The sequence below is a fragment of the Magnolia sinica genome, chromosome 17 (genome assembly GCF_029962835.1).
Source record: "Magnolia sinica isolate HGM2019 chromosome 17, MsV1, whole genome shotgun sequence".
Lineage (NCBI taxonomy): Eukaryota > Viridiplantae > Streptophyta > Magnoliopsida > Magnoliales > Magnoliaceae > Magnolia > Magnolia sinica.
In genome coordinates, this window is record NC_080589.1 from 9,086,982 (window position 1) to 9,111,408 (window position 24,427).

Here is a 24,427-nt window from a genome sequence, read left to right on the forward strand (position 1 = left end):
ACTTTGAATGAAGTTTATCGTGTGTTTGAGTCTAGGAGAGAGTAAGGCCCAACATTCATGAATTGTTGAATTCTGAATATCTAGATTGTTTTTTCAAAATCACTCGAGTTCATAGAAATTCTCCTGTAATTCTCAACTTATTTTTCGCATACTTTGCTCGGGACTAGCAAAATGCTGGTTGGGGGTTGTGTTGAGGGTCAAATATTGCATATCAGACCCATTCATTTCATGGATTTACAAGCATGACACCGGTTAATAGCCTAATTTAATTGAATTTGTGATGCAGGGCGTCTTCATGAGCTTGGACTGGGAAAGGACACTAAAAAGCATAGATTTACCGATCTGATGACACTAAAGCAGGGGACGGACTCCAGGGGATAAAGATCGAAGAAATTACACTCCAGGGAGCTGAGAAAATCGAGAAATTGAAGCTCAAGTGGCGTGAAAAGTGTCCAGAATGCAAGATCACAGGGTTCCCACCATCCGTTCAGTTCGAAACTCCATACGTGGCCTGAGGACCATAAATGAACCGTACACGTAAAATTTCATCCATTAGATCGCTGTGGAAGTGGCCCAACGGTCAAATCAGCCCACAAAACATCGATCTGGGGCCCACCTGATATCTGGACCTGCTTCAATTCTAATCTCAACTGTTTAAATCCGATGGCATAACAGATGGTCGGAGCGGATATTTCATATACCTCAAGGTGGGACCCACCTTAAGTGGTGTGTGTGCACAGCATACGTGCAGTGGATGAGCACCGAATCAGAGTGATAAAAGGATTTAAATCCTTCTCGCCGCCGCTGGGACGCCCGTAACAGAGCTTGCGGCTCTTTCTTGTGGGCCACCACCATGATTCGACGGACCAATCCGGACCGTCCATAAGACGTGCACGGCCCCCCTCACTCAAGCCTAGGTGGCAGAATTTTAAAAGAAGATCAAATATTGGATCTCAGCCGTCCAAACGGAGGACGGACGGTGAGAAGATCCGGTACAATGGGCCACGCCAAACTTGAAAAAAACCTACCTCTCCTGACCGGTTTTTCGAGCTGAGACTAGTGGACGGACTAGATTTCACCACTGATGCAGATCCCGGGCCCACCGATCTTCCCAGCGAAAGATCATGCGCAGGCTCTGCGTCCGTAAAAACCGGCCGCAGTAGGCCACTGAGCGATCAAGGGGATGATCAGATAGATGATCTGATCCGTCCAGAGGATGCCAAGGGGGGTCCTGATCCCGTTCATGAAGTCAAATCAGAAATATGGGCCGTCATCTTCCACAATTCCGAGCCGACGCCAGTCGGTTTCCAAGAATTGCTGCGCCAGAACAGGGACGTGCGTTCCTGGCTGCGTAAACTAATTCACGCAAGGAGCTATGCACACCTACGGAAGGACTCTCTCCACCCCTCCAAGTCCTGATAAAAAGGAGAGAAGAGAGAGAGCCAGGGACAGTTTTAGACAGGGAGCAAGAGGGGAGGTCGGCTTTGGGTTTGAAAAAGGATTCAAGGAAGAGTTTGGAAAAGAACAGGGGATTGGCAGCTGGCTGGACGTGGCTGCTGGCAGCGTAGGAAGAAAAAGAGAAACAGAGAGGAGAGAGTGGAGCTGCTGGGCGTGTAAGGCTGGACGGAGTTGCTGCTGCACATCAGGGAGGTGCTCGTTCTGGCACATGTGAAGGAAGGAAGGAAGAAAGGGAAGTGTTTGCCCGATTTTCTTTTCTTTTTCTTATTTTCCTGGGATGTTGATCTTTTCTATTCTTATGAACCCTAAGGATTTTTTCCTAATCATGGTTGGCTAAACCTCTTAGCTAGGGCTAAGAGGTGAAGCCTGTAGCGAGATGGGAGACTACTTTATGCTTTAAATATGAATGCATGAACTGAATTTGTTCTTTGATGATTATTATAAGGAAGATTTTTATTAGTCTTTGATGGTCTGTTGTGACTGAAATTACAATGGGTTTGCAATGGCTTTGAATATTTCTTTCCTTTTTTATGTTTATGAAGTCAGGAAGCCCTGTTGTTCATCATTGCTCCATGGGCATGGTAGGATGACAGTACCCTTCCTGATCTTCATACGTTGTTGGATGATTGATAATTAGTTTAATTCTGTTGTTTACTTTGTCTCCTGGGCATGGTTAGATGATGGAATCCATTCTAATTCTATACATTTCATCTCTTAAAAACTAGATCAAGTAACGTTCAGTTTAAATTTCATAATCATTGATGCAGGCATAAAGTCTCCCTGATCTCTACAAGTGGATCCTCTGAATCCCTAGTTTCCTTCCTCAGAATTTCTTAAAGTTTTAGATAATTATTCCACAATTATTTCTTAAATTCTCTTAGGTTTAAATCACATCTTAGTCTAGTTCTAGTTCTACTTGGTTTCAGATAACGTATAGGTATCAGTCCCTGTGATCGACCTCGGTCTTACCAGTTTATTACTACATCACAACCCTACACTTGGGGTTGGATCTCAAAGGTACGTGATGGTGAACCTCAGGTGGATTTCAATGGTGGGCATCCCTCTCTACACTGTTTCTGTTGTAGGGTCGCTATCCAAATAGCGGTGGATTATGATCCATACACAATCCAAGCCCATACTTCCATCCAAACAGAAACATGCAGATATTGTATCATGGATTATGTTCTTCTATGCAATCCAAACAGTCATATAATACAGTCAAGCCTCCTACAATTCCACGACAAAACTTAACCTAATACAATCATTTGGTTTTTTGAATCCTATCCCACTCAAACCCTTCCAATACCATGCGCCAAACACCCCCTAAAGCTCCGTTGGCACCACATCGCGATTTATATTCATCCTTGTGCACACTTATATTTTCAAATAGGTACAATTGTATATTTAAAATTTTATAATCTCATGAACATGCTTTATTGGTAAAATTTTAATTGTGGGTCATCATGATTATTAGGTTGTATTTTATGATTGATGTATTGGAAACTTTCTTTCTTTTGAATACTTGTCTTTTTGGAAATTAGTTATTTTTAGAAAGTATCAAGTACCTATTTTGGAAAACTATCTTAAGTCATCTTCACTAGGCTTTGTAGCTCACCATTGTTTGGGACATTTCAATTGCATAAAATTAATCTAAAGGATACTGATCACAAAGAGGAATATTTAGAAGACTAAGTTAGTTATTATTATTATATTCTTTTAAATATTATCCTAACATGTTTACTTAATAATGAAAGCATTGTAATAAGGCCCTATTTAGTTGGGTGTAGGGACTAACGAAATTTACTTGTGATTGTGGGTGCCCTATTTATATTTATATTTATTTATTTGTGGATATGAACTTAAATTCTATAGTGGTTGAGGTGATTAGAATTCGTATTACATTTTTCATGTGATTTAAATTAGATTCTATTAAAAACGGAGAAATACTTGAAATTCTTATACATCACACCCTAGAAACTTGGGACTGGGGATATTGGACTTGGTGCCAAATTGTGGTGGCGGGACAAGGCCACAAATTATTTTGTATTTGTACATGTGGGCCCCACTCTTAAGGGAAATTCTAAATAAATTTAAAGATTTATAAAAATCTACACATTAATTAGGGCCCCATATACTTCTAAAATCACTTAATAAACCCTATTATGCAAATTGTTTGGATAATCATTAAATTCATAGATCAGACATTTGTTTTTATTTTGGTAAGGTTTAAATTGAGATTCACTTAATCCGAGCCTTTGGAATTAGATTCAATGAAAATAGATGGTTGGGTTGGAAAAAATTATACTATCTGATGATCTTACTCATCAAATAAAGTTGTCCCTTGATTTATAGAGCTACCTCAAAAGTTAAGTTTCCCATCAATGGTTAATGATAAGATTATTAGATCAATGGCCCATATTTAATAATACTTAAATTCTTTTTCATTTACTTGCCAAATGCATAAATTTAGTGGTTAATTAAAAGAAGAGCACGATGGACAAGATGACCTAATAGAGAGGAAGATCTAAGACAGTACTGGTAAAATATTAAAGTAATTGCTTTCAACTCATGTTTATTATATCTTGCGCATTTATATTAAATGTTATCTAGTATTGCATGCATGGCATTGTCGGAGGATGGGCATGTGGTGTGGTGAATTGTGCAGTGTGTATACACCAATGAATTGATGGGAGGAGAGATCTTAGGGGTGTCCTAGTGCTTTTGTCACAATCAGTGGGTCAGGTAGAAAAAGAGTTAAACTAGCTTATAATGGTTACTTTTTATGCTCATGGAAGAATATCCTGTGTGATAGAAATATAGTTGTGCCAGCCATATGAGATATTGTTGGGCCAAGATGCAAAATTCGTGAGTGATATGGGCTTCTTGGTTGGATTGCACAGAAGATGATTGGAAGATTTAATGTATTTTTGAGTAAATTTATGATGGGCCATATATTCCTTATAGATGGCCTAAGGGAAACGTTGACAATTTTAGATTAAGGGTTGGTATTCTAAGTTTGCTTATAGAATCCTACTGGCTTACTTGAGTTCATAGGCCTCATTATAGTTTAGGTTGGTAGTGACGTATTCTTTGGGCACTTCCAAGCTTATAACTCATGTCACATGATTCAAGATAAGGTATTTGACCGTTGCTAGGGTGAGGTGTCCGTGTAACCTAAAAATACAATAGATGGATTATATTATAGGAAATCATGGTGATTGATCATTAAAAACTTCCAAGGAGTTACAAAAGTTTTAGATGAAGCTGATATTTAAAGTTTTAGATCAACCTTAACAATAGGTTGAATGGCTAATAAACATTTCAGCAGCCTCCAGTTAGTTTTTAATGGCAGGCCTTCAATTATCACTGTTTCCCATGGTATGGTCCATTTAAATTTGGACATACTGCACTTCTGGGCTCATATCCTAAGATGATGTGATGAAATGGATGGACTAATGGCCCCTGCAATCAGGGATCCACATCGGATCCATGGAAGCCGCACCAGAAATAATCAGGTGGGCCCTATCATACCGCCATAAATGAATTTTGCCAAGGTTTTCTAAGTATTCACCACTCGGAGCATGATGAGCTTGCCCATGGGATCAAGTGCCCATGTAGTGTGGGTGGGTGTGTAAAAAAGGAGAAAAACACCGTGATAAGCGTGCTATCCGGTCCTGGTTATTAGGTGAGAATATCTTCAGCTTCGTGGCTCACCTGATGGACGGCTTGGATATCACCATGTACTCAGTTTAGTCATATAACTCTTTGATCTTCTCTCTCGGCGCGGATTGGGTACTAGAGACTGACGGTCTTGTCAAGCGAGTTTTGGTTCACCTGATGTCCGTCTACTCATTTTGAAAGATCATTTCACTGACGAGCAAAAAACAGGAGGTGAATTCAAGTATCAAGTAGACTATATTATAGGAAGCAATTGGGATTGAAAGCTTACGGTTGAAAACTTCTCGGACGCTATATAAATTTTGGATTAAGTTGATATTACGTTCTTTCTTCGTACAGGTCTACGTGACATTACGAACAGGATGGAAAACAAACATCACAGGCTGGATGGAAAACAAACATCACTGTGGGCAGGGGAAGTTTTCAACGGTTGGAATTCGACCCCCACTGCTGCTTGTCGTGTGGACTTCAAACTGACTTCTTTTCGGGCCCTTCCCCTAAAATGATACGTCAAAATGGATGGACGGCGTGAATAAACGTATCCATGACGGTGGGCCCCACAGAGCCCCTGACATGATCGTCCGTCTGCAGCCAAAGTCCTGGTGGGGTAGTACCCAATCCGCGCCCCTTCTCTCGACATTTCCATCCGGGCGGTTAGGCATCAAAACGCCACAGCGCTTTTGCCTGCGATAGGAGAAAAAAATGGCGTTCGGCGTTACTCCTCGAACCCTCTTCCTTGTCCCTAGCCCTAGCCCTAACCCTAAATTCTCCTTTCCAACCAAACGCCTCCACCTCTCTCATCTCCCTTCTCCAAAACCCCTCAATCTCATTCTCCCCACGGCCAAACGCTCCCCGTCCCTTCAAATTTCAGCTCTCTCCTCCACTGCTACCCCACCTGACACTTCATCTTCATCGTCATCATCGTCGAATTCCCTCCTCTCTGAATCTACCCGCACTGTCTCGTCAATCCTCGCTGTCGCTTTCTCCATCTCCAAACTCTTCTTTGATGTCATCCAGCGGTTCTCTGATAAGATCGGCAGGGTCTGCCTTGCTCCCACCCCCGATGAGCTGGCGACGATCCAGAACCTGCGTGGGAACATGGCCTGTGCGGCGGGGCCTCTCTTCTTCGCGGTCATCCGTGACCGGCCCAGCGGCTACCTGAACACCCCGTTGACTGTCGTCGCAGCAGGGATGGCGAAGTGGCTCGATATCTACAGCGGGGTCCTGATGGTCCGCGTCCTGCTCAGCTGGTTCCCAAACATCCCATGGGACCGGCAGCCATTGTCGGCGATCAGGGATCTGTGCGACCCATACCTGAACTTGTTCAGGAACATCATCCCGCCGGTTTTCGATACGTTGGACGTGAGCCCGCTTCTCGCCTTTGCGGTCCTGGGGACTCTTGGGTCGATTCTGAACAATAGCAGAGGAATGTATTGATGGGAGGCGATTTTAAGCGGTATATTTTGAGAACAGTATAATTCAAGTACGGGTTAAAAAGGGCTAGTTTTGTTCAACCTTAGTTTTTGAATATCTTTTTCTTTTCGTTGCTTTTATGTGTCTTGTTCGATATTGCATTGTAATTTTGGATTTCAAAGAAATAACATGTTATTTCTGAGGTTAGAAATAGTATTTACTCGGATATAATAGTAATTTTGTATTTGGGATATTCATTTGTATGGTTATATCCTTCTTCCCCGTGTGTGGATATTTGATAAAGAGGAAAGATACTGGTTAGTGCTTATCCATAGAAACGAGTTTTTTTTTTTTTTTTGGGTTCCTTCAATGGATAAAAACTTTATTAGATATGAAGCATGTTACATCAACGAAGGATCCGTGAATCCATAACACAGCGAAGTATTTAATAACGGTAACGGTGGCCGCTGTTATGATACAGGCCATAATAGCCATTACGATATGGCTTGTAATGGCTGTTACACCCCCCATAACAACCCTTATGGTCCTGAACAATGTTGTCAAATCACATATGCGATCGCATAATCGCATATGCCATCGCATATTAAAAAAACGAAAAACGAAAAAAAATGGAAAAAAGTATAAAAATTTCTAAAAAAGAAGGAAAAACTTGCCTAATTAGTACGCATGATTGGATTGGGTTATTTTACTTATTTCATTGTAGTTTGAGTGTTTCATTAATTTATATATTTAATTACTTATATCATATTATATAAATTTTAACAAAACAATCAACAAGCTATACTAAGAGAGAATTAATTATTAAAAACTTCGAACAAAGAAATTTCATTGATAAATGGATAACTTGAAACTACCTACAAGTTACAACTTAATTTACAAAAAACAAGCACAACTTATAAAATATTATTTGCAACAGCTTGGGAGTTTGGAGATTTCTTATTTTCGAATGTGGATTTGGTCATTTTTTAGCTTCGTATGTCGATTTTTCGGATTCGGGGATTTTTCAACTTCAGAGGTAGATTTTAGAATTTGGGGATTTTCCAACCCGAATGTGGAAATTGATTTGGGGAATTTAGCATATTCTTTGGGATGCCTAATCTAGACTTGGTAAGGAGCAAGGAGTCTGCAAGCACTGGGGATGCATGGTTCGACTTCACATTCATATTCGACGAATAATGGAGGGCTCAACCAAACATAGATTACAATCTGTTTAGAGACCAAATTCGTCGTTAGACTTGAATATGTTTGAAAACTAGCCCACCCTTTTGGTGACGAAAAGCCAACTTTTCAAAGTTTTCTTATTGGTGCAGTTCTGTGAGCAGAAGATCTACTGAGAATGTCTTGAAAGCTGAAATTCAAGTGCATCAGACTCCTGAAATAGCTACCAAGTCCTGCAAGTTTTTGATGGGCCTGTTTGGATGACCTTTGGTTGGCAGAAGGGGCACGACCTGTTTCCACCCAAATCAGTAGCTATACTGCGTTGATTCTTTGGAAATAATCACCATCAGTACTGTCTTCATCGTAATCATAGCCTTTTCCCAGCTGGTCGGAGTTGCTGTGAAAATTTATAATGTGCGTACAAATATAGAAGTAGAAAAATTGGGGAAACGTAGGGAGAACTCCAAAGCTTGTTGTATCCTATAACCAAGTTTCACATTGTAACACTAACAAATTGAGGTTTGGAATGTTTCATTTTATCCTCTGTCATTGTTGATTTGTGTTAACATGATTTGAAAACTAGTTTTCCCTTGTCGACACAGCCAATGTATGCATGTCAGTCGAGCTGCTAGTGAATCTCCCTTCTAGTGGGGCAACCTGGGCTTGACTCCCACTGATGTACTAGTTTCAGTGCTGCCTGAACTGATCATGAAATCCAGGTTGAATGAAAGGAAAAAAAATAAAAACTGCCTAGAGAGATTAGGTTGGGTTTGATATGGTATTGATGGTAATTACACAAGCCTATAAGAAGCCCGGTAGGCTTCTTAGCAGCAGATGTTTTCGATGATAACTAGTTCAGGTATATAGACTTGCAGCTAGGCTGTCAACAGGGATGCAGATTGCGTACTGAGTTACTCAGTGAGCCCACTGTTATGTCTTCTTGACTTATCATGAAGCATGTAACATACAAGGGTGACTCTTTGTGCATGCATGTACACCTCGCAGATTTTTTTAAAAGGCTTTTGCAAGCTTGAAATTTTAAATGCTCAAAGAGGACTGATGTGATAAGAGCATCTGATGATTTTTGGCCAAGAGTCCCAGCGTCACATGCAATCCATATTGCATTTTTTTTCTACAACACCTTTTTCCTTGGAGAATTCATGCAGCCTGATTGGGATATGTTTCATGTAAGCTACCATAATCCTGTTTCCTGATAGCTTTATCTTTCAACATTTGCTGAGTTTTTGGGAAATCATGATTGGTTATTTGGTGCTTGATGTCATCTTCGGAGCGTTCACCCGATGGCTGAATACCATGGAGCAGCTTGTGCGGTCGGAGGAAATTTTGCATAAAGCTATGGTAACTCTTTTACAGCTCATGATTAGTTTTCTATAAGGTGGAAATTTTGCATAAAGCTATGGTAACTTTATTTGCAATGTTTCCAGTTTATGATGTAGCAAGACGAGACACGTTTACAAATCTTGCGGATATAAGGGCTAAGGAAATCGAGCTCTACTCAACTAATCAAGATTGCATCAAGATGCTTGTTGGAAACAAAGTTGATAAGGTAATTCCTACAAAGGTTTACAACAACCATTCCTCCATTCTCAGAGGACTTCTCAACGCAGGGTGGCCTTAGAACTTCTATGTTGTAAATGTGGTTTAACTGCACTTCCAATCACAGCCTTATTCTTTTGAATTATATATCATAAAGATTTCCACAGTTTAAATACAAGATATGCATCTTGATGTTTAATTTTGCAGGAAAGTGGAAGGGTTGCCACAAAGAAAGAGGGAATTGATTTTGCTCAGGAGTATGGATGTCTTTTCCTTGAATGTAGTGCAAAAACTCGAATTTATGTACAGCAGTGTTTTGAAGAGCTTGTTTTAAAGGTGCATGCTCTGTCAACACTTATTTTTATTTTATTTCAGGATGATCATGTGGACATGGAAGAGTGGTCTGATGAATCGATTTCCGTCAGAAAAACTGCATAAAACAGATAGCCCACTTGTTTCAACTAATAGTAGAAACCGAGTAGAAATGAGTGGAGTCTGTTATTTCAGGCCGTTCAGCAGGAAATAGAGAGCCTAGTACTTGGCTTATCATTACTGCAGCATATATATCAGTTTTTATTTATTCAATCAATCAATCATGTTCTTCTTTCTTGCAGCGAATTTTGGGTTACTGATTTTTAAGAACCAGGTGAAAATATGGTGGCACATCTAATGGATGAGTGGACTGGATGAAAATTCTCCACCATGCAGCTATATGCTTAACTATGTTTGTTAGTTCCTTAAATTCTCGTATGTATGTGTGGAAGCTGCTTTAGTGCTGGATTCTTTTTTTTTTCTTGTTTGATATACATGATGGAAATATATTGGTAGGATCATCCAATCAGTCCTACCAAAAAAAAAGTGTGATTTTACACTGTGGGAATGAAAAGTTGGTGGTCCACATCAGTTGATTTGTATGTTCAGAGGTTTCTAAAAGCTAGCATGGCATAGGGAGCTTCCCTACCGATCCATCATCATAGTATGTAGAATGTACATGCCTGCTTGCATAATGCTACCACCAGTATGATTTTCTTTTACTGTAAACTCCAGGATACAGGAAATTGTCTACTCCAAAGGGAGAATTTTCGTCCTCTCTCCCTGTCCAAGGCTCCTGTTGGCAAAAAGAAATTTGATTTGTTTTGTATACTTCCTTATCCAATCATTTTCATTATGGATTTCATTTTTTAACTTCCAGCACTTTTCGGAAGTATCTTTTCATGCAGTGTGATTTTTTTTTTTCTTCTTGTTTGATAGATGATGAAATTAGGGGTGCACATTCAATTGGTTTTTTGCAGGAATTGTAATTAGATTCTTCTTAGCATGTTCGCGCTGCTTCCTCCAAGGCTACTCTGAATCAACCAACAATCAGAGTTGTAGCTATAATAGCTGAAGGTTGTAAAGAAGCCTCCACCTACTCTAATGGAGAACACATAATCAAAAGTGAAAAATAAGCAAGAGGAGGCCAAAGCCAGTGAGATGAAAGCGGCTGGGGTTGGACTAAAAGTTAGTTGGAAATTTGGTCAAAATGCAATTCTATAGGCCAATCTTTCTACACAAGAGAGCAGTAATGGTATGGCCTTTCTGATGATTTAATAGGCTAGAACATTGGTTTGCTATGTTCCACTGTGGATGGACTCTGACATGCTCCAAAAATCTACTCAGCCGGATAATTTTAAAGTTTTTATTCAGGAGAATCTCGACCACAAGGTTTCACATGTAAACTCCTAGAAGCCAAATCCTGTTTTTTAGTATCTAAAACTTCCCTGCCATTATTTCAAATCACAGGCGATGGACCACAATTTGTGGGCTTGATGTTTGTAATCTAGATGTAAAATACCTCTGTTAAGAGTGGTCTAGATGTTGCACAAGTTGATATTGGTTTGTGTACTGCAAATTGCCTCTTCAATCTCTCCTCATGCCAGTCAACCTAGCATTTCTCATCGATATTTTCAGAAATTGACCTTTTTTTGGAGATTTCTTTGTTTGGATTTTATTTATTTATTATTATTTTTTTTTTTGCAGTGAGTTGTGAAAAACCATGGTGGATCTGTTCTAGCTTGCTCATTTTGAGTTTTCCTCACATGAGTTGTGAAAAACCCATGAGTTGCGTTGCTATTTAGTAGGAAGGAATGCCTGGGTTCATTTGGTTGTTATGTGTGATATTCCTTTCCTTTCTCTTTGGTTTTTATTCCTCTGTTATACTGTATTAGAAATTTGATTTGGTATGTCAACTTGCAGTTTTTGAAGGTTGAAGGTAGGTTGTTGCCAAAAAAAAAGGGACCATTCTGTGTAGGTGTTTAGTTTACTTGCTTGGATCTGCTATGGCAGATGATGAAACGATTCTGAGTAACCAGAGAAGAGGCCTATGCTAAGTGATTTGTTTGGATGCTCCATTGGATTGGATTTGTTTTAGTTCAATAAAGTCATGTAATATCAGCTCAACTCCTTTTCTTTTTCTTTTCTAAATTAACATGTGCTGAATTTTATATTGAAATCTGAATTCCCTTTTTCTGAAGGTGCATTCTTATTGGATGCTTGTTTTGGTCTTTTGGATATGCATGTATTGAATTTTTGTAACAAAAACATGATCTTTGCACTAACAATAACATGCTTTATAACTTGGCTATGGAACAAACTTTTTGGGAACAAAATTATTGGAACTTAGTGTTCTATGTTTTGGGAACAAAAACTATTTGGCTCAACATTATAAATCTTACTCAGCCAGAAAAATCGAAACAAGGGAGCTTTACAAATCATTTTCCACCGGAAAGATTCGAAAAGAGAATCTCATGGATGCTTGACAAAGGTTCAACAACTGGCCGTCCACCTAACATCAACAATCCTCCTTCACCCCAGCTGCTGACAGGTTGAAGCAATTACTACCAGGCATAGTTAATGGTCAAAATGGTGTTGTTTTGCTCGCAATTGGGGTTTAGCTGTTCGGCATGGTAGTCTACTTTCTCTAGTTGTTGTTTCCCTGTTCATGGAGAAAGTGGTTCTTGTTCTTGTTTGATTTTGAATTTCATAGCTTTCTGGGTTTATATTTCTCTCTAAAATGGATAATAACAAAGATATATATATATATATATATATATATATATATATATATATATATATATATATATATATATATATATATATATATATGTGAATTCCAGCTCAACCGCTGCACCAAATTTCAGTTTTGTCCACTGCCCCTTTTGATCAGGGGCTGTGCTGCACAAAATTTCAGTTTTGCACCTATTTATGTGAATTAATCTCTTCCCTATTCTCCTGCTTTGATTATATACTATTACATTGCCTTTTCTCATATTTGTGTAATATCATTGTAACTGGTTCAGAGGCTTATATAGTGGCTAGGTCTTTAAGATTGAAAAAGGTTGGGGGTATGTTTTATGCGGAGAATCATATGTGGTGCACGGTTAATTGCAGACATGCTTTATCGGTATGACTATGGGCAATTAGAGCAGTTGATTCCCTGTAGTTCTTTACTGGCTCTCTTTTTTTCTGCATTCTAAGTACAATGTAGGAAGTTTGAGGATTCTCCACATGTTATCAATATAGCTCACTTCAGTGGTGAGATGACATGGCAAGATTTGATTGATAGGGTCACATGCTTATAGATACCCAACAGTGTAAGGTCCACCGATCAAATCTTTCCACATCATCTTACCACCCAATTTAGGTCTTACCTCAGAAAATATCTAATCCGTGACTACGTATATGAGACCATGGATGATGAAATTAGTTGAATGCCACACAACATGGATACCATTTGATATTGAATTTGGACTGTCAATAAATTTTTCGTAACTGCTCATTTATTTCGTCCTTGTGTGGCTCAATATGTCTTTTCTGAAAATTTGTTTGTGGGAACGCTGTTTGGAGCATTAATTCAGTTTTGAGTTTGTTGTTTATTTCATGCAGGAACCGGCATCAGAGATACACGACAAGATTTTATTTATGATTAATAATATTTCAGCTTCAAATATGGATGTGAAAGCAAAAGAATTTACTGATGTCCGGAAAGAGCAGTACTATCCATGGTTTGCTCAGTATATGGTGATAAAAAGGTGAGAAAAATCTTATGAATAACCTTTTAGTTTCATCAGCTGATTTTTACTTTACCGGGACATTATATTTGACAGAGCAAGCATTGAGCCAAATTTTCATGAGCTGTACTTGAAGTTCCTGGAGAAAGTTAATTCAAGAATGCTGAATAAGGAGATTGTCAAAGCTACTTGTGAGAATTGCAAGGTGCCTTCGCAAAACTTTTTTGTTACCCCTGGTTGTCATCGTCACCATACACTTTACAATCTCCCATAGACATGGACGAATGAGGTCCAGCCAGAGCTTCTACAAGGGATCTTCAAGTGCTTGGAATGCAGTTTTGTCATCAGGAACGTCGAACAACAATTCAAATACACTGAGGTGCTTTCAACTCCTTTAAAAAACCAACCATCCACTCTTTTTTTCAACTTCCACAAAAAGAAGTGTGGCTGTAAGCACACCAATGACTACTAGGAAGACAGTTGCACAATAAGTGAATAAAAATTTCTGCAACCAGCCATAAGGAGGTGGTGGTGGTGGTGGTGTTGGGCCAATTCAACCCCTCCTTCTAAAAATTGATCATATCAGATAAATGTGACAACACATTGCTCAATGTAATATTTTGGTAACATAGCCGATCATGCTTCTGGATGTTTCGGTTCTCATGTTTAAGCAGCCGCCTTGGCTTTAGACTTCTTTCCTTTCGTCTCTGGCGCTGGGCTGTTCTGGAAGGGAAGGAAGGCAGTACCTATGAAGGGTTGTAAAGGTGCTGGAATCTCAACGCCATCTTCCTTTTGGTAATTTTCAAAAATACAGCAAATGGTACTTTCTGTTGCTGTGAGGGTAGAGTAACAAATGACTGCCTGTTTTTTCTTTCTTTTGCAGAATATTGTGGAGTCCACCTGCTTTCATGAATTACTAGGAAACTAATTTTGTAATTGTAATTGTAATTGATTGAATGAAGGATTGGAATTGAATGAATGAATGATTATGCAGGTGGTAATTGTTGGGTTTCTCTCGGACAATGGAGGGCTCCTATGGTGTGCTTGAGAGAGGCTTTGGATTCGAGCTCCGATTCATGCGTTGGGGTTAGCACGCCGTGAGATGCAATAGAGACATAGTAGTTTTTGTTGGATTTGAGAGAGGGAGAGCGGGAGAGAAATTGGATTTTTGTTGGACTTGAGAGAGGGAGAGGCGGGAGAGAATTTGGATGTTTTTTCTCGTCTCGAGTAGGTACTCAAGTGAAACGGGCTTTAATGCCGTTTGTTAATGTTGTTTCACTTACCTCGATAGGCGATGACACCCACTCTGACGCACCGATGTAAGTGCCACTAGCCAAACCGCGTCCGTGAAGTGACGCATCATCCCCGTCTTTGTCGGGAACGGATTGGCTACTCCCCCTGACACCAGCCATTGGCTGGTGGTTGGTGCTCTATGGAGCCCACCATGATGTATGTGTGTCATCCATGCTGTCCATCTATTTTTATATATCATTTTATGATATGAGAAAAAAAAATGAAGTAGATCTCAATCTCAAGTGGACCACATTACAGGAAACAATGTAGAATGAATTTTGACCATTAAAAACGTTTTGGGGGCGATAAAAGTTTTGGATCAAGCTGATATTTATTGTTTCCCTTCATCCGGGTCTTTATGACCAAATCAACAGATCCGATTTCAAATAAACAGTACAGTGGGCCTTAGGAGGATTTTAATGGTGAATATCCATTCATTATTTTTTTTCCTGTGGTGTGGCCCACCTAAGATTTATATCCCTATCATTTTTTGTATCAAGCCCTAAAATGATATGTAAAAATGGATGAACGGAATGGATGAAACACGTACATCATGGTGGGGCCCACAGAGCATAGACCACCAGCCATGGGGCTGGTGTCAGGGGTAGTAGCCAATCTGTCTCCATTCGCGTCCCCCTTCTCTTGACCTTTCCATCCAGTCGGTTAGGCATCAAAATGCCATAGCGCTTTTGCCTGCGATAGGAGAAAAAAATGGCGTTCGTCGTTGCTCCTCGAACCCTCTTCCTTCTCCCTAGCCCTAACCCTAACCCTAAATTCTCCTTTCCAACCAAACGCCTCCACCTCTCTCATCTCCCTTCTCCAAAACCCCTCAATCTCATTCTCCCCACAGCCAAACGCTCCCCGTGCCTTCAAAACTCAGCTCTCTCCTCCACTGCTACCCCACTTGACACGTCATCTTCATCGTCATCATCGTCGAATTCCCTCCTCTCTGAATATACCCGCACTGTCTCGTCAATGCTCGCTGTCGCTTTCTCCATCTCCAAACTCTTCGTTGATATCATCCAGCGGTTCTTTGATAAGATCGGCAGGGTCTGCCTTGCTCCCACCCCCGATGAGCTGGTGATGATCAAGAACCTTCGTGGGAACATGGCCTGTGCAGTGGGGCCCCTCTTCTTCGCGGCCATCTATCACCGGCCCAGCGGCTACCCGAGCACCCCGTTGACTGTCATCGTAGCAAGGATGGCCAAGTGGCTCGATATCTACAACGGGGTCCTGATGGTCCGCGTCCTGCTCAGATGGTTCCCAAACATCCCATGGGACCGGCAGCCATTGTCAGCGATCAGGGACCTGTGCGACCCATACCTGAACTTGTTCAGGAACATCATCTCGCTGGATTTCGATACGTTGGACGTGAGCCTGCTTCTTGCCTTTGCGGTCCTGGGGACTCTTGGGTCGATTCTCAACAATAGCAGAGGAATGTATTGATGGGAAGTGATTTTAAGTAGTATATTTTAAGAACAGTATAATTCAAGTAAGGGGTAAAAAGGGCTAGTTTTGTTCAACCTTAGTTTTTGAATATCTTTTTCTTTTCGTTGCTTTTATGTGTCTTGTTCGATATTGCATTGTAATTTTGGATTTCAAAGATATAACATGTTATTTCTGAGGTTAGAAATAGTATTTACTCGGATATAATAGTAATTTTGTATTTGGGATATTCATTTGTATGGTTATATCCTTCTTCCCCGTGTGTGGATATTTGATAAAGAGGAAAGATACTGGTTAGTGCTTATCCATAGAAATGAGTTTTTTTTTTTTTTTTGGGTTCCTTCAATGGATAAAAACTTTATTAGATATGAAGCATGTTACATCAACGAAGGATCCGTGAATCCATAACACAACGATGTATTTAATAACGGTAACGGTGGCCACTGTTATGATACAGGCCGTAATAGCCGTTACGATATGGCTTGTAATAGCTGTTACACCCCCCATAACGACCCTTATGGTCCTGAACAATGTTGTCAAATCACATATGCGATCGCATAATCACATATTAAAAAAACGAAAAACGAAAAAAATGGAAAAAATTATAAAAATTTCTAAAAAAGAAGGAAAAACTTGCCTAATTAGTACACATGATTGGATTGGGTTATTTTACTTATTTCATTGTAGTTTGAGTGTTTCATTAAGTTATATATTTAATTACTTATATTATATTATATAAATTTTAACAAAACAATCAACAAGTTATACTAAGAGAGAATTAATTATTAAAAACTTCATACAAAGAAATTTCATTGATAAATGGATAACTTGAAACTACTTATAAGTTACAACTTAATTTACAAATACAATTTACAAAAAGCAAGCACAACTTATAAAATATAAAAAATAAACATACTTGAAAATTGAAATCGTTGTAGAGAGATTAGAGTAAGAGAGAAAGAGTTGTTAGAGAGAAAGAGTAAGAGATTTAGAGCTTTGGAGTAAAGAATATTGCAAATGGAGGGGATATGTGGTGCATGACGGTTTAAACTAGAATGCATGTGTGAGCACAAAAATGATCCAGCGAAATAAACTAAGCAAATCAATTGAAATATTCACATTCCACATCATAGGAAAGATAATAATAATAGGAACACGCAATGGTTGCAGCCCATCATCACAATCCTGCGGTACCGTATTCAAATCATGCGTGGATTGGATCCGGCGAGGGATGAGACATCCCGATCTTGCATGATTTCAATCTAACAATTAATGCAGCTTCTTTAGTCCAGGAAATCAATGGATTTCTAGAATAGGGACGATTGGAAAATCTGAGAGAGGGTTGGGATCAATTCTTAGATTTTCAGGGTCAATAACAACCAAAAAAAAAAGAAGAGAAAAAGACTGAGCATAAAAAGAGAAGAAGAAGGTTGGAGGGCTAGAAATAAAAGTTAGAAGAAGAGGAGATTAGGGGAAGAGAAGAACTTACCATAGAGAGAAAGGGGAAGGAGACACCAAGCTTTCATTAAAAAAATATTATTAGGCTTAGGGTAGAAAGCACCCTATTTATAAAATTCGGATTAAAAGAAAATAACTAGAATACCCCTATAACAAAAGTAAAAATAAATGTGCAAAACAAAGCTTTCTAAATAAAAAAAATATAAAAAATCATGCGTAACAAATCAATCTTCGAACTCATCCTACACGTGTGCCCTCCTTATGTGTGGCCTTCAATTAATCCAGGACACGTGTAAGGTCTTCAAAATCATCTCTAGTTTTGCAATTAACCAGATCTTCAAAATCATCATTTAGTTGTGTAATAAACCATATCTTCAAAATCATCCTCGGTTGTGCCATGAACCATCATTGAGCCATAAAGATGTATTTGCCGGCCGTCTTCGTCTTTGATAAACTTTGAAGGGTCTGATGTCCGCATCAATATGAGTACTTATTTATTTCCCAAATTGAAAAAAAAAAATAAAATTTCCTCCCATTCTGACCAGTGGGAAATATGTGATTGCATTTAAAAGTATGCCATGGCATATTTCCCAAATTAGTTGTTATGGCCACATATTGCATAACAGTCACGACCTTTGTTGGTTACATTTTGGCCTTTTTGAATACCATGAAACCATTGTTCGGAGTATCCCAAATATTATCTGTATCTCCAGCTTGACGATATCGATAACACTGGTAATATCAGAAATTCCAGGCATCACCAATATTTTTGATTATGTAAATTTCAGATGTCACATGTATTGGCAATGTATCGATATCGTATCGCCTATGTATTGCCAATATTTTCAATTGTGTAAATTCTAGTTGTCGCTTGTATCGCTAGTGGATCGGCGATATTTCGATAATATTGTTAATGTATCAATATCACCAAAAATCTGTTTATTTAAAAAAGTTTCTTTATATATATGTGTGTGTGTGTGTGTGTGTGTGTGTGTATCCACTGTCTAATTTGTCGATGATAATATCGTGATATTGTCTTTATCGAATATGTGTGATATCAAGATCACAATCTTTCATTTCCTTTCCAATTGTCGACAATTTATTGATGAAATATCATGTGTTGTCGATATTTTGAAACATCGACGGATGTTTGGATGTTAGGTCGGATCGTTGGATGGATAGATGGGATGGTTGGATTGATTTCTTATGACAACACATGCTTTTTTAAGGCCTCCATCAAATGGAAACTTATTATGCATGGATTCAATTTGATTTTTTCCCCCTAAATATGCAAATATGTGTATTTTAACATCTCCTGAAGTTTCATTGAAAAATTCCACCGTTTTCTCCATGTTTCCCCACATTTCCGGTTATCGGCGATATAATCATTGATATCAATGTTGTTTCCATATCCCTTGCCAGCGCAACTTGTAGCAATACCGATACTTTGAAACACTGCATGCAACCTATTTCCACTTTCCTCACTATCACAAAATAATCCAGAATAACATTGACATTTCTAGCCACATGTTTGAGTGAAATATTTTTAAACATGAGAAGAGACCGAATACTGTTAAAAATAAAGCAGGGCTCCCAAGGTTCAGAATTAGCAACGATACCCAACAAGTAATGTTCCTAAAATTCCCCTTTAGGATGTCATTTCTATAGGTTTGTGATGAGCCATCTATGATGTTAGATTTTGCAAGCTTTATCCACACCGTTTCTAACTTAAATTTGGAATGAATTTGTCAAAATTGCATGTCATATATTTAAGTGTTGTCATTTTTACTCTTGGGATTAATCTAATAAGTCATGAAATTTTGTGCATGCAGTGGCATGCATTTAGTTTTCATGAGTTAGTGGATGAATGGGTTTAGTTCTTTTGGGGCTGGTTTTCTCTTAACTGTGATGTCGACGTACTGAGAATTGGAGGCAGGACAGTTGCTTACAGTTGCTTACATTGGAGGGACCAAGTTTGTTTTCATTGAATTCAGCTCTGTTCCACATTTTTCTTCTACATTTAGAGACCCGCTTTTAAATGATATTGAGTAAGCCATTTTGTTATTGATCCTGCTTTCACATTTTAGCTTCTTTTTATGGTAGGCAATGTAATTATTATGTTTGAGGTTTATATTGCAATAATGTACTTAATGGCGTGATTAACCAACTTATTCTCACCTCTCAGTGATGCTACGTGAGTTGGTAGGATGCTTGAATGTTTAAATTGTGTTTTGAGATTTTTTTTAGAGAAATAAGAGAAAGTATTGAATGGCTGTGTTAGATTGTCATATCGTTGACAGAAACGATGATTGTGGCACAATTCCCAACTGTTGGTTGGATTTGACAAATTCCCGTAAGTGTGACATGATAGAATGGGAACTTCATTCTGCTGTTGTGTGTTTCTATGAAAAAGAGCGTGCTCATATTCCATGATAGAATAGGTGCTCAAATGTCTAGGTTACAAAGCAGATGGTGCAGGTGGGGTGGGATTATTCTTTAATTTTCATGACTCTTGAGGCTTGGATCCTAGAACTTTTCAATTCTTTTTAATGAGCAATTTGTTTTTATTTTATTTTTTTAATTGAAGCAAACGATTATGATACAGCAATACTTTGGTCAAGCCAAATAAATGAGGACAAAGACCAACAACAGAATTGCAACTCAACTAATTCACTTATAGGAAACATGGGCTCCCAGCACAATCCTAATTAGGACCGATATGACTAGCCATCGAAGTCCTGTCTTGTCACTCCATGCTTAGCATGAGTATTAGCCACGTCATTTGCCTCACTCTCCACATTAGAGAAGGTAACCTGCTTTCCTCTGCAAAGATCCCAGACTTCCCTCAGCATGTTGTCCAAATTCCACCGACCATGCCTCAACGATGCCCATTGCCCACATGATTCCTCGACAATATCTGGAAAGAATCCGAATTGGATCTAGAAGCTTAACTATTTGCAGAAGAGCTTGTGTCTCTACATGATTGGAGCCTTGGATTCCCACTGAGCTACCGAATTTGATGAGAGATCTACCTTGGTGATCATGAACATAATGATCAATCCGAGAGAAACTAGGATTCCTGAAGGAGCAACCATCAAAATTGGCTTTGAAGTGGCCAACAGGGGGGAGGCTTCCACAAGACTTTTGGCTGGTCCACACTTGGTGATGCAGTCACCTATTTAGATCATCAACCGTAGAATTTTTCCTAAGCGTGCCACCTAGACACCTTCAACAAAACCAACATACACCCTCAGTTAGGAATGAAACAGGTCTCAACGTATCTTCCTGCCAACTCTTTCGCCATTGTTTCGACCAAGCAGATTCTAGAGCCCACTCCCTCCTATCCCTTCCCTCATGTGGAATATATCACTTAATCAGCAAACATTATGTCCTTGACAGAGTCATAATCTCCTCACCATTGAAATCTTACCAAAATACAGGACCCCAAATGACTTCATTCCTGGTCCTTCGGAATCATTCTGTCACCATACCCCATTTATCCCTTTTGAGCACGTATCCATATTCAACTTTTATCGTACTCTCTTTCAGCGGTGGAAGTAATCTCTTCTTCCTGATCAACACCCTAGCATATCAAATATTATCACTGCCTTCTGATTCAGGATCAATCATCACCACTGGACCAATGCATTCCCCAAATCCCCAATCTTCATAAAGACCTTGTTCATCCATAACTCCAAAGGAGGTTCCAAATCTGGAACCAAATCTCTTCATAACCAAAAATTGTCCAGTTTTCCCACTTTGGAATACTTCAAACCATATCATCTCTGTAGAGATTCACCGCAAAAAAGAACTGCTCTGTATTTGTCTCCAACATGAGATAAACCTAGGTATCATGTTCATTAAGTGATTTAATCACCCATTCTCTGCATCGGGCCACCCACCCCACAGGCTACCCACTTGAGCCCGGTGTGAAAATGCCCCTGCATTAATCATCCCCTGGTGAGGAGTCTCGAACACGAGACCTCCTGCTCTGATACCACTTTGATGCAGGACAATTAACCACTCGCTTTAAAAGCTCAAACTGATAGAGCATGGCGAATCAATCCCTTTATCTCATTGCCCAAGCCCCACATCGCATTGGTTAGGACCTCGGCCGAACCCCCTCGTGGGCCCTACTTCACATGGGTTCTGCTTTACACAGGCCACCTACTCCGAGTGTGTTCCCACAGGCTACCTCGCTCGAGCCCAGTGTGAAATTGCCCCTGCATTAGAATCAGCCATTCATCCACCTCCTTTTCTGAAGTTCCTGGTTTAACGGATAAAATGAAACTGTTCTCGGGTTCATTCAATGAGTTTTCCAATACTTCCTGATTAATTATAACATCTGACCTGTTTTCCGTTCCTTCTCTCCAAACCCACCCCCTTTGTAGCTGTTCCTTGCAACTGGTTTCTGACTTCTTCACTTTCCCCCGAGTAACTACCTCTTGGAAGGACCTTGAGTGCTGTGGCATCCAACTCGCGTCTTTTGAATGAGACAAAACACACAGTATCAGCAGCATCATGCGACTCCGTCCTTCCATCTTGGTTTGGCTTAACAGTAGGAGTATTGCTGCAAATTTTCTTCTATCTCTGCCCTTTGATTTCTATACCCTCTCTGTTTTTGACATCTGGGCCAAAATGTGCCTTCTTGACAGATAATTTCCTTCCTCCGAAGCTTACACCAATAGGCATCTTTGCTGCTTTTTCCACTTCACTATCCAGGCTCATTCTAATGAATGCAAAACACCGATTTCCTGATGAATGCCTGGGATGGTGTTACACCACCTCCGAAATTAATCGAAAGCCACCCTTCTGGAAAATCTTCAATAAACAAAGTTGGGTACTCCGTAAGTTTGTTTGGAGCATCTTCAGGTTCAACGGCTTTTTCTTACTTCTCACCTCCATCCCCGGACCTTCTTCCTCACTATTCAGAATTTTCTAAGAACGATCAAACTCAACCATGGGTCCATGACTACCTTTCCCTTATACACTGCCGAAGCTTTTGATTTTCCGACAAGTGTCTCCGTTGGTTTCCTCCTCCACTCTATCTTTGGATTTTCCCACCGATTACCTTCAGATGTTTCAATCTTCTTCTCCCAGAACTAGAAACAGAATCCTGCAACTCTACTCTCGTGCAATTTCACACATTATTCAGCAGGTTATGAACAAATTTTGGTATGATGGCATGAATTATAAAAATTAATCTTATTTAATTATACTTTGTTTAGGATTAGTAATTGAGGCTGGTAAAACGAATGGTCAGGATCGAATGTTGCTGTTTGGGGTTTCACCCACTATCGTTGCCTGAATTTGAGTTTTCTGGGGTAATTGATCTCTGACTGGATACTGAACTCCTTCCCTCTCCTGAACTTCACTTCCTGCATTAAGATATCTTTATCTTCGGGGTAAAATCATTGCAATCCTCATTCTCACATGTCTGCCTTTCAAAATCTCACCCTGGTTCTTCTTCTTGGTCCCGTCCTGTTTGGAATCAGAGTAATCCGCTTCACCAAGTGCATGGTCAGACTGTGTTGTCCTCCTCATCCATGTGATGAGAGAGAGAGAGAGAGAGAGAGAGAGAGAGAGAGAGAGAGAGAGAGAGAGAGAGACGCACTGACGGCAATGATGGCTGCTTTTCTCTCCAATAGGCATCTTTGCTGCCTTTTCCACTTCACTATCCAGACTCATTCTAATGAATGTAAAACGCCGATTTCCTGATGAATTCCTGGGATGGTGTAACACCACCTCCGAAATTAATCAGAAGCTACCCTTTTGGAAAATCTTCAATAAACAAAGTTGGGTACTCCGTAAGTTTGTTTGGAGCATTCTTCAGGTTCATCGGCTTTTTCTTCTTACTTCTCACCTCTGTCCCCGGACCTTCTTCCTCCCTATTCAGAATTTTCTGAGAACGATCAAACTCAACCATGACTACCTTTCCCTTATACACTGCCGAAGCTTTCGATTTTCCGACAAGCGTCTCCGTTGGTTTCCTCCTCCACTCCATCTTTAGATTTTCCCACAGATTACCTTCAGATATTTTGATCTTCTTCTCCCAGAACTAGAAACAGAATCCTGCAACTCTACTCTCGTGCAATTACACAGATTATTCAGCAGGTCATGAACAAATTTTGGGATAATGGCAAGAATTATAAAAATTAATCTCATTTAATTATACTTTGTTTAGGATTAGTAATTGTTAGGCTGGTAAAATGAATGGTCAGGATCGAATGTTGCTTTTTGGGGTTTCACCCACCACCCTTGCCTGAATTTGAGTTTTCTGCGGTAATTGATCTCTGACTGGATACTGAACTCCTTTCCTCTCCTGAACTTTAGTTCCTGCATTAAGATATCTTTATCTTCGGGTTAAAATCATTGCAATCCGCTTTCTCATATGTCCGCCTTTCAGTTTTGCTTAGTGAGGTCTACTGTTAGGATGCACCAATGTCGTACACAAGTGAAATGTCGGGATGAAAATACAGGGTTGCATGCTAGCTTAGAATGTTCTGGGTTGTAGGTGAACGTTACTCTGTTTATAAATTAGTGAAGACCATTGCTTTGTGGTCCATAATAGTGAAAGCATTCCCAATGAACTAGTGTTTTCTCACCCTTTTGTCTCTCTTGATTTAAATGTCAAGATGATAAGTACGTTGTTATCTGCGGAATAAGTAGAAATCAAGATAAGCTACTTGAGGTATAAATATGGTTATGTCCTTTAATTTAAGATCGAAACCAAGATAAGCTACTTGCCTGATAGGCTGCTAGCAGATCAGGGATTTATTTATACACGTGGACACAGACCAAAGTAAGTTCTGTAAATTTCATGACATCAAGCACTGCTCATTACAGCCACTCTTTAAGGCTGTAAAGTTGGTCGCCTGGAATTCCCACAATCCGAC

At 39.6% G+C, this 24,427-nt stretch overlaps 4 protein-coding genes across 6 annotated transcripts; all 4 read left to right on the top strand.

Moving 5' to 3' along the window:
- The first annotated feature begins 5,589 nt into the window (after positions 1-5,589).
- On the top strand, positions 5,590-6,765 carry LOC131231245 (ylmG homolog protein 1-2, chloroplastic-like). The gene has a single exon (XM_058227378.1). It carries the CDS (start codon positions 5,839-5,841, stop codon positions 6,571-6,573), a length of 735 nt encoding a protein of 244 aa, XP_058083361.1. The 5' UTR covers positions 5,590-5,838; the 3' UTR covers positions 6,574-6,765.
- A 2,157-nt stretch (positions 6,766-8,922) lies between these two features.
- On the top strand, positions 8,923-9,723 carry LOC131231828 (ras-related protein RABC1-like). The gene is made up of 2 exons (XM_058228133.1): positions 8,923-9,295; positions 9,493-9,723. Exons 1-2 carry the CDS (start codon positions 9,146-9,148, stop codon positions 9,721-9,723), a joined length of 381 nt encoding a protein of 126 aa, XP_058084116.1. The 5' UTR covers positions 8,923-9,145.
- A 675-nt stretch (positions 9,724-10,398) lies between these two features.
- Positions 10,399-14,329, top strand: LOC131231345 (uncharacterized). Of its 3 annotated transcripts, XM_058227514.1 has the most exons (3): positions 10,399-10,998; positions 13,210-13,355; positions 13,431-14,227. In XM_058227514.1, exons 1-3 carry the CDS (start codon positions 10,912-10,914, stop codon positions 13,606-13,608), a joined length of 411 nt encoding a protein of 136 aa, XP_058083497.1. In that variant the 5' UTR covers positions 10,399-10,911; the 3' UTR covers positions 13,609-14,227. The 3 variants fall into 3 exon arrangements, 1 of the variants encoding a protein (XP_058083497.1); XR_009164322.1 differs by having other exon boundaries at positions 10,399-12,230; positions 13,210-14,329; XR_009164323.1 differs by having other exon boundaries at positions 10,399-12,148; positions 13,210-14,329.
- A 928-nt stretch (positions 14,330-15,257) lies between these two features.
- On the top strand, positions 15,258-16,265 carry LOC131231498 (ylmG homolog protein 1-2, chloroplastic-like). Its single transcript, XM_058227717.1, has one exon. It carries the CDS (start codon positions 15,339-15,341, stop codon positions 16,071-16,073), a length of 735 nt encoding a protein of 244 aa, XP_058083700.1. The 5' UTR covers positions 15,258-15,338; the 3' UTR covers positions 16,074-16,265.
- Positions 16,266-24,427: the final 8,162 nt, after the last annotated feature.

Coding starts and splice junctions, on each gene's coding strand:
- LOC131231245 (XM_058227378.1), top strand. CDS start 5,839: ATGGCGTTCGGCGTTACTCCTCGAACCCTCTTCCTTGTCCCTAGCCCT.
- LOC131231498 (XM_058227717.1), top strand. CDS start 15,339: ATGGCGTTCGTCGTTGCTCCTCGAACCCTCTTCCTTCTCCCTAGCCCT.
- LOC131231828 (XM_058228133.1), top strand. CDS start 9,146: ATGGTAACTTTATTTGCAATGTTTCCAGTTTATGATGTAGCAAGACGA. Junction 9,296..9,492: donor TTGGAAACAAAGTTGATAAG/GTAATTCCTACA, acceptor TTAATTTTGCAG/GAAAGTGGAAGGGTTGCCAC.
- LOC131231345 (XM_058227514.1), top strand. CDS start 10,912: ATGGACTCTGACATGCTCCAAAAATCTACTCAGCCGGATAATTTTAAA. Junction 10,999..13,209: donor TCGACCACAAGGTTTCACAT/GTAAACTCCTAG, acceptor TATTTCATGCAG/GAACCGGCATCAGAGATACA. Junction 13,356..13,430: donor CAGTATATGGTGATAAAAAG/GTGAGAAAAATC, acceptor TATATTTGACAG/AGCAAGCATTGAGCCAAATT.